Source organism: Triturus cristatus, chromosome 3_2, assembly GCF_964204655.1.
Source record: "Triturus cristatus chromosome 3_2, aTriCri1.1, whole genome shotgun sequence".
In the NCBI taxonomy this organism is placed as follows: Eukaryota; Metazoa; Chordata; class Amphibia; order Caudata; family Salamandridae; genus Triturus; species Triturus cristatus.
Window position 1 is genome coordinate 1136116830 of NC_140584.1, and position 18952 is coordinate 1136135781.

Sequence of the window (18952 nt, forward strand, 5' to 3'; positions counted from 1 at the left end):
TCCTCACCACATAATTGGGCGCCAGACCATATAATTCAATTCGACAACACATTTACAAAACACACCACATACATCCAATCCACACCACAGAATACTACATCATACCACAAAATTCAACAGCACATCACATAATTAAACTTCACAACATACCACTACACAATACAAAATACCATTCCACATAATTACACTCCATGAAACACAATCCCACTATACATAATTCCAGTACACTCAAAACAACATAATTACTATCCACATAATTCCACTACACACCATGCCACATAATTCCAAAACCCACATCCACTCCACAACACACAATTCCACGCCACACAATTCCACAACTAACAAACCCAATCCAACCCACATAATTCCACTCCACACCACATACATCCACTCCACTCCATAGCACATGGATAAAAAACATTGGGCCACATGTATCAACCTAGTTTGCATTCGCAAGCAGGTTGATTCACAAAATCAGCCCGTTTGTAAACACAAAAAAGGCTATTTTGCAATTCGGTAACCTATTACGGAATCACAAAATGGGTAAGCTATCCGCTATTTGGAAGGGGCATGTTTAGGGCATCCCTTCCAAATAGCGAGTTGCAGCGGTATGTATGAATATTTTATGGCCGTGAACGCGGTCGCAAAACGTTCGCAATTTACCACCAACTTCAAGTTGGTGATAACCCATTCGCAAATGGGAAGGGGTTCCCAAGGACCGCTCCCCCTTTGGGAATGGTTGTAAAAACGTTTTTTAAGAGCACGCAGTGGTCCCATGGACACTGTTTGCTCTTAAAAAATTTAAAGAAAACTGCAATTTGTTTTTTAATGCAACTGTTTTCCCTAAAGGAAAACAGGCTGCATTTAAAAAATAATTCCTTTTTTTAAAAGCAATCACAGACATGGTGGTCTGCTGACCCCAGCAGGCCACCATCCCCATGATTTTAGAGATTCCTAGGGGGTCACAAATTGCAATCTACCTCATTATAATTAATGAGGTAGGTTGATTTGCGACTCCCTAGGAATCACTAAATGAAACTCTATGAGTTTCATACATTTGTAACAGCGACAACCTAATTGTGATGCAAATCCCAATTAGGTAATCGCTAATACAAATGTTGATACATGTGGCCCATTGTCATTTACAGCACCAATAGGGTAAACGGCCATTACTACACGGCTGTTTCCCCGCAAGTCATTAGATTGCATGCGTTACAACGCATGCGATGTAACAACGCGTAGCCATTTCTACGCATACCATTACATCGCATGCGCTTTTACATCGCATGCGATGTAATGGCGATCCACCTAGTTGTGAGGAAACTGAGGCTGTTCGGTTTCCTCGGGGAACAACCTTTACAACGCAACTTTTACAACGCACTACACTTACAACGCATTTTTTACAACGCACAATCCATTACAACGCATGACATTACAACGCATGACACTACAACGCATTTTTAAAAACTACCTTTACAACGCATTCCATTACAACGCATACTACCATTACAATGCATACCATTACAACGCATAATATTACACTACACTATGCAACACTTACCCTACTGTTGCACCCCCTGGAGTTAGAATAGTAATTTTTAACCCTATACTATCCAACACTTACCCTACTGTTGTACCCCCTGGAGTTAGAATAGTAATTTTTACCCCTATACTATCCAACACTTACCCTACTGTTGCACCCCCTGGAGTTAGAATAGTAATTTTTACCCCTATACTATCTAACACTTACCCTACTGTTGCACCCCCTGGAGTTAGAATAGTAATTTTTACCCCTATACTATCCAACACTTACCCTACTGTTGCACCCCCTGGAGTTAGAATAGTAATTTTTACCCCTATACTATCCAACACTTACCCTACTGTTGCACCCCCTGGAGTTAGAATAGTAATTTTAACCCCTATACTATCCAACACTTACCCTACTGTTGCACCCCCTGGAGTTAGAATAGTAATTTTAACCCCTATACTATCCAACAATTTCCCTACTGTTGCACCCCCTGGAGTTAGAATAGTAATTTTTACCCCTATACTATCCAACACTTACCCTACTGTTGCACCCCCTGGAGTTAGAATAGTAATTTTTACCCCTATACTATCCAACACTTACCCTACTGTTGCACCCCCTGGAGTTAGAATAGTAATTTTTACCCCTATACTATCCAACACTTACCCTACTGTTGCACCCCCTGGAGTTAGAATAGTAATTTTTACCCCTATACTATCCAACACTTACTCTACTGTTGCACCCCCTGGAGTTAGAATAGTAATTTTTACCCCTATACTATCCAACACTTACCCTACTGTTGCACCCCCTGGAGTTAGAATAGTAATTTTAACCCCTATACTATCCAACACTTACCCTACTGTTGCACCCCCTGGAGTTAGAATAGTAATTTTAACCCCTATACTATCCAACAATTTCCCTACTGTTGCACCCCCTGGAGTTAGAATAGTAATTTTTACCCCTTTACTATCCAACACGTACCCTACTGTTGCACCCCCTGGAGTTAGAAAAGTAATTTTTACCCCTATACTATCTAATACTTACCTTAAATGCAATTTAATATTATGCGTTGTAATGGTATGCGTTGTAATGGTAGTATGCGTTGTAATGGAATGCGTTGTAAAGGTAGTTTTTAAAAATGCGTTGTAGTGTCATGCGTTGTAATGTCATGCGTTGTAATGGATTGTGCGTTGTAAAAAATGCGTTGTAAGTGCATGCGTTGTAAAAGTGTGCGTTGTAACGACATACATCCGGTTTCCTCACAACGACGTCCACCATGCACCGCCCCTCAGACGCAGGAACCAGGAGAGAGGAACCACGAGGAGAGAGAAGTAAGGGGGATTGGGCATGTGGGGGGTTTACTTTTTAGGGTAGTGTTGTGGTGTTTGTGTAGTGTAGTGTTTTAGAGTTTATGGTAGTGTCGGGGGGTCGTTCAGGGTAGTGTTTGAGTGTAGGCACCGGACCAGGGGTAGGGGCAGGATCGTGCTGTGGGTGGTGTTTTAGGGTTTAGGGTAGTGTTGTGGTGTTTGTGTAGTGTAGTGTTTTAGGGTTCAGGGTAGTGTGGGGGGGTCGTGCAGGGTAGTGTTTGAGTGTAGTGACCGGAATGAGGGTAGGGGAAGGGTTGTGTTGGAGGTAGTTTTTTAGGGTTTAGGGTAGTGTCGTGGTGTTTGTGTAGTGTAGGGTAGTGTTTTAGGATATAGGTTAGTGTACGGGGTCATGCAGGGTAGTGTTTGAGGGTTTAGGGGAATTTCAGGGGGTCTTGCAGGGTAGTGTTTGAGAGTAGGGAACGTACTGAGGGAAGGGGGAATGTCCTGCTGGGGGTAGTGTTTTAGGGTTTAGGGTAGTGTTGTGCTGTTTGTGTAGTGTAGGGTAGTGTTTAAGGATTTAGGGTGGTGACGGGGGTTCGTGCAGGGTAGTGTTTGAGTGTACGGACTGGACTGGGGGAAGGTGGAGGGTTGTGCTGAGGGTAGTGTTTTAGGGTTTAGGGTAGTGTTGTGGTGTTTGTGTAGTGTAGGGTAGTGTTTTAGGGTTTAGGGTAGTGTCGGGGGTCGTGTTAGGACTGGGGTCAGGGGAGTGTCCTGCAGGGATACTAAATTAGGGTTTAGGGTAGGGCAAGGTATTTATTTATTTATTTATTTATGTTTATCGCGCCAGAATCGACTCCCGAAGGAGTATCTCTACGCTTCGGACGGGGAACACAGATAAAATGCAATTGCAGCCAAAATCATCAAGAGAAAAGAGTGGTCTTGAGCAGCTTCCTAAATTGAAAATGATTGGAGCACTGACGTAGATGCAGGGGGAGCTCATTCCAGTAACGAATGGGATAAAGGGATGAGTGTCAGTGAGAGAGAAGTGAAGGCAAGATATGAATGTGAATGACAACAGGAGAGACAGGGGGCATGGACATTCAATCAGGCTGCCCAGTATTTTGCGATTCGCAAAATAAGCGTGGAATCAGATGACTAGTACGATGACCACATTATTTATAGTTTTCGCTCAAGAATAAAATCTCCAGCAGGTAGCAAAAAAAAGGTGAAATTGTATTGGCTTTACGTGCACAGGTCACTACGTGGCATCGTACAGCTGGAATAGCAGCCTGCTTCTTCCTATTGCATTACTGTGTTGGGGTAAGCACTATGGGATACAGGTGGGGTAAAGTTTTGGGATGATAGTAGGGGTGGGTATTTTGAGTATAGGGCAGTGTTAGGGGTAGCATACACACCCACCTGTGATGGACAGCAGGCACCCCTCATGAGAGGGTAGTTAAAACTCCCCGTGTGATGGTGAACAGCAGATGTCAGCCCCACCCCCCTGCAAATGTCAGCAGGCCATCCTTGCACCTGTGGAGGCAGCGGGCCCTCTAGGGCCCTGTGATGGGCAGCACATGCCCGCTGTCTGCGGCACCGGGCTCCCTCCCGCATGATGGACAGCAGATGCTGGTTCCCCTGGCGCTGCACTCCCACCTCCTCTGTACTGTTCTCTCACCCACCTGCACGCACAATCACCCCTCTCCCGGGCCCGGGTGCATTTACTGCAACAAAGGCACCATGCTTGATCCCTGATTATGAGCTATCCCTGCCTAGTGCACCCCAGGGCGGCCTCTGGTTCAGGGGCTGGGATGGCAGACCAAACAGGTTTGACTCTCAGGGTGCCCCAAGGCTCACACTGTGCTTGTGCCCAGTACCGCTGCACTGTGATGAACCAAGGTTTGCTTGTGGGGGGGTTCAAAGGGATGGACAAAGGAGGTGGAGGGGGACAGAAGGCACCCAGAGACTGAACACAGACGTATTAATATTTAAGGAAGCAAGCACACGTTCCAGCGATGATGCTCACTGCGATCTTGTGCAAGTGATGATGTGGGGCAGAAGATATCGAGACATACAGATCTGAGTTATAAGTTGGCTAATGCTCTGAGTCAAATCAAGGAAAAAATATCCTTGAGATCTATTTTTTGCTAAAAAAAAACTTATGATCCACAGGCTACTGTCATTCAGGAGAATGTGCAGCCTACAATTTGACGTTAGCAGCTGGCAAAAGTTAATTAGTATGATTTTCAAGTAAGCAGAAACTTTTACAAAAAGCATGACCAACACACTGAAGAAAATCCCTAATACTTGGAATTCTAAACATTAAAATATTTTTCCACAATGTCTATTGTGCTGTTGTTTGGATCAACGAAGAAGTGGAGGTGGCGGAGGAATCAATGGCAGCAGGCAGCCAGGAAGAAGTGGGAGAAAACGGATATCGAGTACATTTCCATATGAGGGGGCATTGTGGCGGCAGTAAAAGGTTGGGGATCCATCAGAAAAGTAAAATCTATAGTGATAAGAAAGTGCGCTCACCCTTAGGTAGCTTGGCACTGAGCAGTCAGGCTTACCACAGAGGCAATGCGTAAAGCATTGGCACAGCACTCACTCAGATGAACGCGGTGCTAAGGATATTAAACAAGTCCATATGGAAGCACTCGCACACATGTACACTCAACACCCTAATGCGATGCAACTGATACCCAGCAGGTCAATTGGTTACACACTGCATGCCCGGTGGCCCCAAGACTCCCTCCGACTCACCCCAACTATCCTACACCCACGGATTGGAGACACCCTGTCCTCCCCACCGGGCAATAGGCCGCACGCGGCTGAACAAATCTTAGTCAGAGTGCCAGGAAAGCAGGTGGGGGTAGGCAGCAAGGTGAATTAGGAGGCAATTGGCAAAAGAAGTTTGGCAACCACTCGAGAAGTTTACCCTCGGGATGTGAAGCAGAAACCGGCAGAGGGCAACAGACGGTCACACTAAAGGGGTCCCCAAGGGCTTTCTGGCAAGCACAGGGGGGTCGTGCAGTCTCTTGACACGCATCTGATCATTCACGGAAGCGTTCCACCAGTCCAGTCAGTCACTCTCACCAAGTACACGAGAGGAGCACAAGGCGGTAAACAGTCAGTTCGCCCCCCTCAGTAGTTTATAGACATAAAAGGACCCGACTTGCTCTGAACAGATAACTCTCTTTTCTTCCTTTTTAGGACATAGGGAGAGTTTTTAAAGACATTAAACTTCCCTTACAGGACAGGCCCACTACCAATAACCTGTAAGTCCAACTGTTCAATTTTTTGTAAAACGTCAATAAACCACATTCCATACACGTCATAAGGAAATTTGAAAACCACAAAAAATTGGTGACATAATTAATAAATATGTGAGAAAGGTCAGAAAGTACCTCACGTAAGCATCACCCAGGGAGCTGCTGGTTGGTACTCACCAGTTTGCCATTGTTATAATCATCGAGTGACTTTCGAGGCCATAATAATTTTATTGGGTGCCATGAGCGTCCTCAAATTAAAAGAATGGAGTATATTTGGCCATTTTCAGAAACGTAAGGCCAAAATGTTTCGTTGCCAACCTATTTACTGCAACTTCATTGGGGTTGATGTGGAAACCAGTCTTCACCTCACTTGTAAATCACACTGAACCAAGGGGTTGCGCTCATCCTTCGTACCTGTGAACCACTTCTAAGGGATTCCCGCGCCAAATGGTCGAGTGTCCCAATGATAACTGCAGTCATCAGTATCAGCCGCGAACACGGCTTGCCTCAACTTGGTGCTCCATCCCGGTGAGCCTTACGTTTTTGAAAATGTCCAAACATTCTTTTAATTTGAGGACGCTCTCGGCACCCAATAAAATTATCATGGCCTTACAGCAGCATTGTGATTGGTCTGAGTGCTGTGGTTCGGCACTCAGAGTGGTTTTGGGAGCCTGGGCATGTTCTCCACCCAGGCTGTACAATACAGCCGGTGGAGAATATGCACAGTGCACATGACGGTTTGGCTGGCCCAAGACGGCCGGCCAAACCGCCTTGCGCACTTATGGTGCAGCCATCACTCCTCCCCCTGCTGGCGTCACGCGAGCCCAGCCCCGACCAAACATGAGCTTAAAGGCAGACTAAAAATAAAATGATAATAACGTTCTCTTTTTATCATTTTATTTTTACTTTGTTCTGCTCGTAGAGCAGTAGGGCATCGCTCCTTTGCCTTACTGGAGGAGCCGCCCCTGGGAATAACCCTGAACACGTTACACGAAGGAGGGTGAAACAGGTATTCCCCTGACAACCTCTAGTGCCCCGACCTCAAGTGGGATTGTGTTGCATCTGAATGTCTTACCTCGTTGCTCCGATTAAAACAGACACCGCCGGATCATCAAAGAAGTTGACTGGAACTGAGTTGGAGACGTTCTGTTAACCCTTTGCGCAACAACCGTAACAACGTTTTAAGCATTGTTGCACATGTAAGCCTCAAGGAAAAGCATCAATAGGCTAACCATAGGATATTTTTGCACAAATCAATGGCTGTTGATGCGGCACTATGCACTTTAAACTTGCACCTATTTGCCGGCCCTCACTTTGTAGCCAAGACTCTGACAAGGGGGGTAATTCTATCTCACGAACCGCTGCTAATCTCTGCAAACAAAAATGAAGAAACAGGACTATGGGTCACTAAGGCCGGGGGCGTGGATCTTTTCACCAATCTTAATGTGTGTTTTTAACTGTGGCTATCAGCCTTTTAAATTCATGTTTTATTGTTTATAAGAGATGGCCAACTTTTGTAATGGTTTTAATTAACTGCACAATAAACATATTATTATTATTATTATTACCTCGTTGCTTGTGCAGAGTTATAAATATAATTCTAGTTTCCTTATAGTATTTAGCTGGATATTAATGTATTGTTCATACTGTTTGCACTTTGAGTTATGAGTCAGGTTTGCTGAATCTTAATCCACATCCAACAGAGGGAACCTTGACTGCCCCACCACAGCTACCACTGAGCGTCCAGTGCAGAAGGGCTACTTGGCCTAGTTGAGCGGAGTCCATAGTCGGTCAGGCCCCAGGATATTAGGAGTACAAATTCCTTTGCCACCGGGGATGGGCTCAGTAGTTCCTGCATACCCCGTGGCCCTATGGAAGGAGATCTGACACCTCCCCTCCTTACTTGTCATCAGAGTTCAAGTGGAAAGGCAAGGGAAGGAGTTAAAGGAAGAGAGGAGGAGAGCGGGATGGGGATAAGGAGAGAATAAAGACAGGAAGAATGAGAAATGTAAGTAATGTATTGCTCTCATTGAGGCAGCAGGTACTGTGGCCCCAGTGGACAGGGGCTAGAGTGGCCCTGTGACTCATTTTCCTTCCTTGCATTACACCACACCCACTGGCCAGACCGCTACTGTGTCAAGTTGGCAAGTTTGTATTTCATTTTTTTAAATATATTCCCCCAAAATGGTATTGGAGCGTTTCTACAGTAAAAAAAAGTATTGTCTTCCAAATACTGTTTCCTGGTGTAGGGATAGCCACCTATCTCTGGGAAGCTCTTACTTACAATCTTTTCAGTGCTTAGTTTGTATTAGAATAAGAATGGCAGTCCTGCTTCAACGCGCGTGGCTGGTGATCTTAAACATTGGCGTATCACATACCAAGGCTGGGAAGTCTTGAATACATCTCGGGCCTCTTTAATCCACTACCACACACCTGCCCATTATCTCTCTCTTGAAATGTTCCTGCTTTCTCCCTCTGTGAAAGTTTTTCCAACTATCGCTTCCTCTGTTTTTCCCCTCTCTGTATTCTTCCCTCCCTTGCTCTCCATCAATGTCTGATGTGGAAAAATAAGTGCTGGTACCCAAAACTGAATGCTGGTGGGCCCCACCGACAACCACTGGCTCAAACCAAGCACTGCTTTTCTTAATGAACTGGATATCACCCATGGGCTTCTTCCTGGTTTCTCCCGCTACCGATGCTGCTACAGTACTCAGGTGCTGGTTCTTGACACTAGCAGTTCCCTAAGATACCTACTGTTGGCTCCTTGTTTGCTTTGTCTGCCCTGGTAACATGCACCCTAGAAACCAGCTCTAACCATTGTATTGGAGATCTTCTCTCTAGCACTTGGTATCATCTGCAGGCATCTCGTTGTAGAAGGAGAGCTCGTGAGTCCAGTGTGGTGTCTGCTTCTCCTCTGGTCCACAGCTCGCTCTTGCCTCCTGGTCCCCTCACCCTCTCTGGCCTTCTTGTATGCCTGGTCCCCAAGCATCTTCTTGGAGCCTGACCCTGACGGGACAAGATCCTTCCCTTCTTGTCACCATTTTAAATTATACCCACCAGTTAGACACCTCCTGGGCTCATATTTAGTTTTTTTTTTTTATTCAAGTGCCAATGATTAAATAAAAAGTCTGGCTGGGAGGTCAGTCACCCTCATGCGCTTGAGCTTTGGTCCATGCTAATCCATCATGTTGTGGGGCACTGATTCTCAGGGTTCCTTATTTGTGCCAATGCACATTGCTCTGCATCACTTGTTAAACCTGGACATCAGCTCAACAGGCTAAATCTTTAAATAACTTCATTCCAGCCTTGGTAGCAGCAAGACAGCGGAGATGGCCTTCAGTTGCCAGCGCCTAGAGGCCATTTATGGCGCCAGTCTGTGCTCTAGGACAGTATTATTCATAACCATTCTCCCACCGCCTCTTGGCCCCCAGGGCCTGCTCGCTGCTGATGGTGTCCCGGGCCTTGGCTGCGCGTCTTTCTTCTCCAGTCATCCCTTTGCCCCTGTAGTCCATCTCTTCGCGCCTGGCCCTTTGGTCTGCAAATGTCTTGATAGTGATCATAGCTCCCTCTTCTCACCAAGAGTGTAAACCAAAACTGCTTTCCTGTGGCCTTCCTTTAGCCTTCAGGCTCCTGTCACCTAAGGGCTGCACCTAACTAGCTGAGCTTCTCGAGTACACACACTCTCTGATATCTACTCCCCTCCATTATTTGGCCTCTCTTTCACATGTCGCCAATCGGCACCTCTCAACTGCCACCGGCAACGAACAGCGGTTACAAAGTGCCTTCATCAGCAAATATCCAAGGTAAAATGACACCTAAAGTGTTGCCAGCCTTGCCTCTTGTATAAATGACTTACTTTTTTTCCGGCCGCGTCACAGGTCCTCCTCTTCCAGCTGTTATGCTTCCGAGAGCAGCACTTCTCACCTGCAGCCCCGCCCGGCTAGGCCCCGCCCACGAACGTAATCGAAAATGCCACGCCCCGCTAGACCCCGCCCACCTGTGGCCACTCAATGTGAATCCTGAGAGCGAGATAGATGGAGGATGGCCGAGCGAGAGAGAGCAGCAGCTGTTGACGAGGGCAGAGACGAAACCCGTGGGCAGGGGTAGCAGCAGAGGAGAGTGGTAGAGGCCGCACCTGAATGTAAAGAGGAGAGCAGAGCGTTAGGGAGGAGCAGGTGGCAAGTAGGAACAACAGCAAAGAGGAGGGTAGCATGGGCGAGGCCATGAGAGAGCCTATCTGGGTGCACAGTAGGTGTAATAAGGGGCTTTAATCATATTCGTGCGTGTATTTCAATTATATAGGCTTTAAGTGGGCCGGGTCTCATCTGTGCTGGGCACCGGCGGATTTTTAAAGGGGGCCTCAAAACAGGTCTCAAACGTGCTCTGTTTTGTGCCAGGTCCGCTTTTTTCCGGACTGCAGTGACAGCATGCACATGATGTGCGCGTGCTCACGCTTCTCACTACTGGAGAAGTTACGGCATGAGGTGGTGAAACCCCGAAACCGGTCCTAGGATGCTTGTTTCCAGTCCAGGGAGGACCTGGCCTGGCAGTTCGGATTTGACTGTTCCCATGAGGCACAGGGTCAAGACTGATTTGCATATGGCTGGGTTCAAACTGGAATGGCATGGGGAGCAGCAAAAACTATGGATTTAGGCCCAGATCTCTGTACTGGGGTGAATGTATGACATTGTTCTGCATTCTGTCCCTCAACTGTTGTTTTTGCATGACGTCATGCCAGGTGAGCGTTGTAGTGGAAGGGAAATCCTTTAAAGAGAGTCATTCTCTCTCTGGATTTCCCTTCTCTTTTTGAAACTCAGGAGCAGCGGCATTGTGGTGGAGTCACCAGGTCTTTAAGTGGAAGGTTTTTCAATATTAGTTACAAGCCAGCCGCACAACGCCCGTTGGGCTTAAAGGGCTTCAGCCCCCTCCCCCCGCCCATCGTGTGTGTCAGCCCAGCCTGAGGCAGCTTCCGGGCACACACACAGCCGCACAGACCATTTACTTGCTAACCAGGCTTTGATGTTTTTCCACACCTTCTTAAAGCCCCTGCATCTCCAATCTGACTATCGCTGGAAGAATTAGCCCCCCCAAACATTTTTAGTATCCCCTCCCTGAAATGCGGTTCTAGTTGCACCTCTGATACAAGCCATAGTTCCTGCTTATTTATCTCATGCAACTAACAACCACTGAAAAAGCCAATATTCCTGACTTCTTGTTGTAGGTATGATGTTACTTGTTGTATCATATATCTGGATGCAGTGACAGAAGCAGCAAAATGCAAGTCGGGCGGCACACTATGCCAAGCACTGATTTTTAGTTTGTGTTTTTAAGCCACGCCCTTAATTACATTGGCCGTCTCCTTTGGGAGACCCCCCCCCAGCTTCTTTTATCCCGCTTAAAGCCCAGACCCTAGGTACACCATGTGGTGTATTTGTTCACCCAATTTTTGCGCACACAGGAACATGTCTATCCTGAAGCAGAAAAAATACTTCCCTGGGTCTGAATTCTGTGCACATCGCTAAAGTATCCCCCAAATACTGTTCATCGCCCTATTATATAGTTCATCAGTCATCTGTGGGTCTGATAAGAGTTCCGGAGAGAGTGTGTCCACAAATGTTGTGTGATTGGAGTTAGAGGCGTATACACATTCTAGAGTTCATAGTTCACCTCCACGATTCATGTAAGCCTTCATCATTTATTGGCTGGTACTGGATCTTGAATGGCAACCCTTTGGGCCAGTAAGACCAGCACCCCTCTGGCATGTGGCGAGTAGGTTATGCCAGTGACCTAGTCTCGCCCTCTTATGGTCAATCAATCAATCAATGTTTATTGTTTCAGTTAATTAAAACCGTAACAATTTGTCCCCTGTGTAAAAGGTTTGACTACATTTTTTTGTTATTTTCCTTAAGACCATATAAACCTTTTGTTATCAATTAATAATATTCAAGTATGTACAAGAATGTGTAGTAAACAATTACTGGGTCCTAAGCATTAGTTAGTCTATTTTCCCACTGTAAAATTAAAAGGATTCATTACTGACATAATTCTAAATTGACAGACGATCTCTCTCAAGTTCCAGCCAACCTCTTTTCAGCATTACTGGGCGATGGCTAGATGTTCAGTTTTTAATGCCCGCTCATGTAAGGTAAGGGACTTTTATCAGTTGACAGTACATTAAGCTGTCAGTCGGATCCAACCCAGCTCTAATAGCAGATCTGCAGGTCCTTATTCTTCTGGTGTTCATTGTATTACTTAATAAAGTGACTCATGCTTTTAGAAGTTTGGGACAAACACAGACTAAATGGATGAAGTCCTCTTTGTCGCTGCCGCATAATCGGCATTCTTTCGGCTCTTTGTGGACCCATGTTGGCTGGTCCGTGATGGAGGATAATTTGCCGAAGCGCAGGGCCATCAGTTGTTGCTTTCGATAGACCGAGAATGTGATATTTAGGTGTGGTGCTGGGACGAGGGTCTTATAATTGTTGATAACCATCGAAGCATGCTTTCTCCTACTGAAGATATTTTTGTCCATTAACAAAGAGTGGAATTTTGCAGCTTTGTTTATGTCTTGTTTGAAGGATGGGTTGGACAGGTTGGTGTTCCAGAGCTCAAATGTACAAGTTGCCAATAAAGCTTTTTGTAAATATTGGTTGTAGGGGGATTTATTTTCCTTTTCTAGTTCCGCCCCCAGAGCTTTGATCAGTTCTGAATCTGCAATGTTTGTTTCAGTCTGTACCACTGCATAATGGTTGCGTACATCCTCCCTAGTGTTTCGTTAGTTACGCTGAATTCTAGTCTCACCTGGGCTGGAGACGTGGATTGCTGTATCTGAAAAACCCTTTTATATGTTGAAACTTGCAGTTTGTTTAGAAGGTCGGAGTCTTTCCCAGTTAGCGCAATACTGCCATATGTTAACGTTGGTAGCATTTTGTCTGTTACTACTGCTAACAAGGGTTTGTACGAAGGCCCCTTCAGTTTTTTTGCTAGAGTACTGAAGGCAAATGAAAGGGCATTTGTTCTCTGCAGCATATATGCATTTTGTTCTCAATGGTTCAGCCTATTCTCTATATAAAAATCCAGGTACTTATAGTTAGAGACTTCCTCTAGCTGGTTGTATGTTCTGTTTGGCCATTGGGTTTCTTCTAGTTAGCATTGTCTTGCTTTTCGATGTATTTATTTCTAGCTTGTTGTCTTTTATATATTCCAGCATACCTGTGAGTGACCTGCGAAGGCCGATCTTGGTTAGGCTCATCAGGACTACATTGTCCAGGTATGATGGGTACGATAATGAAACCCAATTGAGGTGGGTAGAAATTGATGTTTTGAGCTTGTGTGCCAGGTCCGCCATAAAGAGATTAAAAAGGTGTGGTGCCAGCACGCACCCTTGTTTTAGCTCTATTGTGGTGGTCACCTTCCTTGTTAATCTTGAACCATCTCCCAACTTAACTCTCATCCATGTGTTGGAGTAAAGGAGCAATATTCCTCTAACTATTTTCTCAGGATTTTTCCAAGATTGCAGCTTTACCCATAGGATGTGACAATCCACACTGTTGAATGCCGCCTTAAGGTCAATAAAACAGAGGTGCAGCTGTTGAGTCCTCCGTTTGTCGGCAATCAACGAAAGTGGTAAGATATTTGTAATTGTCCCAATTCCTTTTCTGAAACCTGTCTGACTGGTATCAGCTTGAACTTGTTTGACCAGGTATTCAGATCTTCCAGTATCAGCAAAGCATAGTATTTTGCGTCTACATCCAGTAGTGAGATTAACCTGTAATTTGACGGGCATGTTCTTTCGCCCCCTTTATAGATCGGTGAGATTATTGATCCTTGCCAGCTTGACAGAATTTGCTTTATATTCCTAACTTCTTCGAACAGATTCTTTAATCTCCTACACCAAAAGTCCGGTGCAAGTTTGAAGATTACTTGAGGTGTGCCATTTGGCCCCGGTGCCCCGTTTCCTCGTCCTTTCAGGATTATTCTCTTTACATCAACCTTTTGATAGCCAAAGCTTTCAGATCTAGCCCCTAAGACACAAGCACAGGTCTCGGCTACATTCCTTTGTACTTCGTCTGCCGTCAGCACAGTAGTTGGGTATTGATGCAAGGTGCTGTTAATTTTCTGTCTGGGAACAGTGTCCTTGTTCTTTAGTTCCACTTGGTACTGATTGTTTGCATACTCCTCCTGCTTGTCTGCTGGGAGATCAGGAAGTTTGGTGTCTGTAAATCTTTTTGTAAGAAATGTTTCCTAGTCTTGTTCTTGTACACTAAAGAATTAACGGGCCGATTCAGGTTGTTTATTGGTTCCCAAAATGTACTTGAATTGATTTTTCGCGTTATGTAATAGGTTTACCCAAAAATTGTCCTCACATCTTCTTTTGTGTTCCCATATCTTCTTTTTATATTCCTTCCTAAGGTTGTGTATGGCTTCCAAACATGTGGGGCTCAGCTCTGTTCTTTTCAGACTCCTTAGGGTTTTTCTCAGTTCTCGTTTAAGTTTGAGGACGTCAATTGGTAAGGGCGTGTTGTTTTTGTACCTCGGCGCATGTTTTGATTTGCCAGTCATGAGTGTTGTTAATTTTTCTGTAAAGTTTACCCATTCTTGTATCTTGTTAAGACCACTTATTTTCACTTTCTATTTTGAGCCTCTGTAGTTTGGCTTGGAGTTCTTCGATGTTCTCTTTCGTCCATTTCAACAGTTTCAAGTTGATTGAGAAGATGCATTCCGCCGTTTCCTGGCTGATCTGATGCTATGGTAGGTTTAAAATATTGTAAATATGTTGGTACAAGCGGTCGCTTTTGGTGGTAAATTCGATGACGAACCGGGTAAGAAAGGGCATTAATGGTAATGATATTTCTCTTTGCTGGTAGCGAAAATTTTATTAATTGAATGTCAGGACCATAGGGGGCTATCTGCTCTGATTGGATATTGATTGCTGTTGACACATAAACTGCTAGACCACCTTTTGGACATCCATATCTCCTATGCTTCTGAGCTGGTGTGCTGAAATGTGTGAATCTTGCAAGAGGCAACTCCTCCAGTGCCCACGTCTCCTGGAGGGCAATTATGTCACCTGTTGTCCAATCTTGTGGGGGGCTGCCATCTTCTAGCCATTGTTTCGCTCCAGCTATGTTCCAAGAGATAAGGTGTAAAGACCCATCATGGTGGTTCATCACCCGTTTACCTGGTGGTCAGTTGGCCTTCACTTTATTCAGGATTCCTGGGAGCCAGCTCCAGTGGTCGTTGTCGGGGTCTCTGTTAGGCTTTTTTTCTGAGATTGCCTCATTACGTTGTTTTTTTTCTGGTGGGCTACTTCCTTTCGCATGCCGGAGGACTGAGTATGCCTGTGGTCTTTCTATTGCCAGGCTATGCCCTGTATTTTCATTCTGGGTGGAATTTTCCGCTAGCGTGCCAGGGTAATGTGGTATAGCAGGTTTGGAAAGCCTTATGCCCCATATGTCGAATTGCTGGTTTGGACTCATAATGAGTTGGGCAACTTCCGTTGTTTGCCATGTTGTGAGCATTTGTTCGTTAAGATGACCATTTCCCTTCTGGCAAAATTCTACTGTCAAAAGGTAGGTTGACTCTAGATGCTTTAAAACGCGGTTGGAGGTTAGTAATTTTAGTATATCACCCCTGTTTAAAATGTCATGCCCCCCCTGGGACTCGTACTATGGTGTTAATAATATTTGTTGCGATGGTAGTCCATAATGCCAGGTGTTGGAGATAGTGCCAAAGTCTTGGTCTTTTCCCACTGCAGTAGACTTTTTGATCTATGATTTCCCTGGTTGGGCTTACTACTCTTTTTGATGTCTTGTGCTGGAGTTACTAGCAATGGCATGCTACTCTGGTAGCTCTCTATGTCTCTTGCAGTTAAGTCCTCTTGGGATCCCGGCTCGGTTTTTCGAATGACTGCCATTGGCCATTTCCTTTGATTGCCTTCTGAAGGGTTTACGTTCTCATGGTTGAGTATGTTGAATCTAAGCTTTTCCTGTAGCTGGATACACCTTGTTGTGAATCTGGGAGATAGAATTCTAAGTCACTGGGTTGGTGTGGTCTTGCGGTCCTAGTCTTGAGAGGATGTTTCTGTGTCATCACTGAACCCTGGCTCATAGTTTGCCGTTCTACCTTGGGCTTTTTCCATAGGTCCTAGCAGAGTCCGATCCTTAATTTTTATGTCTTTGCTTGGCTGTGGGTTGGATACTTCTTTCTCGTTCGTTATTCCTTTTGTCTGGTCCTTCAACTTCGGATGTATGACACTGCGATGTCAAATTTGTGACTTGCCCTTCCTTTTTGTTTGTTGCTTCTTCCCGTGGTCCTGTGTCTCTTCGAATTGAACTCTGCTTTGTTGCTTTCCCATGATGCCTTTTCTAGAACTGGAATCGGAGTCTCCCTTGGTTGGGTCGCTGCGCTGTGTGCCTATTGTTAGGCCTTTTATTACGTGGGGCTCTAAGTCCCCCCCATTGTGTTCTGCTGTTTTTCCACTTGGTCCGGGCACTACTGTACTGTGGGTATTAGTTTCTCTTTATTCCTGGATCTCTTCTTCCTACTGAGTGACCGTCACCATGGACCACTCCTTGTGGTTTTCAGTTGAGGTGTCAATTGTTCCCTCAGAAGACCTTGTAACATTGAGTTTGTCATTTGTTTCTCTAGCTGCACTGAATATTGAGTACATTTTAGTTCTTTGCTCGTTGTCTCTTATTGTTAATTTGTTACTGGCCTTCCTTTTGCGTTTTTTTTGTCTTCTTATTTGCTAAATTAAAGTACTCTCTCTCAAGTTTGGAGTGGGTGTTGTTTCTTTCTCGGACTGTATTTTTTTAACTTTGTCTTCCTCTTTCTTATACACCTGTTTGAAGGTGACTGTTTGTGTTTTGTTGTCAGCTCCTGTGAGCTGGATGCATGATGAATTTTGATGTCTAAGAGCTATTATTTGTTCTAAGAGGGTTGGTAAAAGACTCAATTTGTCGATGATTGGGCGGCAGGCGCAATGATTTTGCTCTAGTGTGTATTTGGCGTGTGCCGTTGTTATTAATTTGTTAAGTTTATCCAGTTTAGTGCTTATCCCTGCTATATGTAGCGCTGTAATATTCATTAGATCTATTTGGATGTCTAACTTATCCGATTGCAAGTTGAGTGCCTTTACTGAGGATTGAAGTGTGTCCAGTAAAGTCCCGAAGAGATCCGGGTGGCTACTTGTGGGGCATAAAGCTCCTGCATTCCACTTTTGCTGCCTTTTCGTCCTGCTTTCCTTTGGAGGCAAGAGGGCTTTTTCAAAGTCTGTGGGGGGAGGGGGGACATGTTGGGCAGAGGTTCGGCTATAATGGAGGGGGGGCGGGAGAGAGGAGAAATCGATCGAGCATGAAGTGCTTCTGCAATTTCACAGGGTTAAATTCCTACAGCTGAAATGCTTCAGCTGCAGTGGGAAGCAAGGAATCTCCTCTGCTAAACCCAAAAGCGTGTCTGTTCGTTCACTTTCGGTTTTAGCAGAGGAGACTCCCTGCCTCCCACTGCAGCTGAAGCATTTCAGCTGTAGGAATTTAACCCCGTCCTGGGAGGATTCGCTTTTCCCAGAAAGGAGAAAAGGTATCAGGCAGTAAAGTATGTATTAGCTCCCTAAGCTGTATTGCACTCACAATTATATAGTGCTTTTATTTTCTCACTGTGAGGGTTGAAGTACTTTGGGGAGTTATGAGATATTCCTAGCCTCTTGTCTTGAGAGGTACCTTTAGGGCAGCAGTCCCTGGACCTGCACAGAGAAGCTAAGTTACACTATTTCAAACCAGTTTGTAAATATTTGGGGAATGTTTAACTTTCTTTAAAATATTCCCGTACTGGAGTTCAGCTATTACATAGGCCTCCCAGGCAATTGTGTGGAATGTTGCACTTAGGCTGCATTCAGAAGAGCAAAGCAGGCAAGCTGGAAAATACGTAGTTTCTTTTAGAATTATACAGGCAGGCAGCAACACTTACAGGGCGAGAAGGGCTTCATGCCAAAAGAAAAATGCCAGCTATGTGTTGTGTATATACACCCTGCAAATTACTTGTCTTGGCACTAAATATGGGTTATAAATAAAGAAGTATGTGTTTGATGTAGCGCTTAAAAGTTTGAAAATTGTAGGGGTGCGTTATATTCACTGTTAGTTGGCACCCGCATATAATCAAATGTGTGCTCAGGTATTTTATGTGCAATGTATTACGAATTGTATAACCTATATCGATTTTAATAGAAGTGTTAGCTATGTACAAGCATCTTATGTATATATTGAAGCAATGCATAGAGTTTAGTCCTTTTTGAACAATGTGATGTTAAAACGTGTAGATTAGAATTCGTGTCTGTAGACTGTTTAGTTTGACCACACATGAAAGAAAGACGTAAATGTCAATACTGTGATTTAAACCTGCTTGTGTAACCGAAGTAGTGGCCAGAATTCGCATATATCGTTGAGGCGAAAGGCCTGGTATTTTCTTATGTTAGCCAAGGGCAATAGGCCAAAAAGGATTTATTCCAGTAGAGGTTTTAGGCTGTAGTAAATTGCAACTTAAAAGATGTGAAGAATGTCTGCTTTGCATGATCTCACCCCAGGTGCAAGGACAGTTGCTCGTTAGTAGAGAAGCTCTTTGTTCACAAATTGACTTATGTAGTAAAAGCCAGACATGGGAGTGTATTGGAATGTGCCAATCGTAACTCCTAGTGCGGATGGCGTCTGAGACTCAAGGCCAAGCGATGGACGATGGAACTGGACAGCGCTCTGTGGAAATTTACTGAAAGACGACCCCGCAGAAGAGGAGGCGCAAAGGGCGTGTTCTGGGATTTGGGGTTCTGTATTAGGGACAGCGCCCCGAGGGTGGAG

At 44.9% G+C, this 18952-nt stretch overlaps 1 protein-coding gene across 1 annotated transcript in view; it reads right to left on the minus strand.

Annotated features, from left to right (window-relative positions):
- DNMT3L (DNA methyltransferase 3 like) overlaps positions 1–10027 on the minus strand; it is a 187748-nt gene extending 177721 nt beyond the window's left edge. Inside the window, exon 1 of the mRNA XM_085646967.1 lies at positions 9961–10027. Coding sequence (XP_085503093.1) covers position 9961 — 1 coding nt within the window. The 5' untranslated portion in view covers positions 9962–10027. The remainder of the gene's footprint in view (positions 1–9960) is intronic.
- Positions 10028–18952: the final 8925 nt, after the last annotated feature.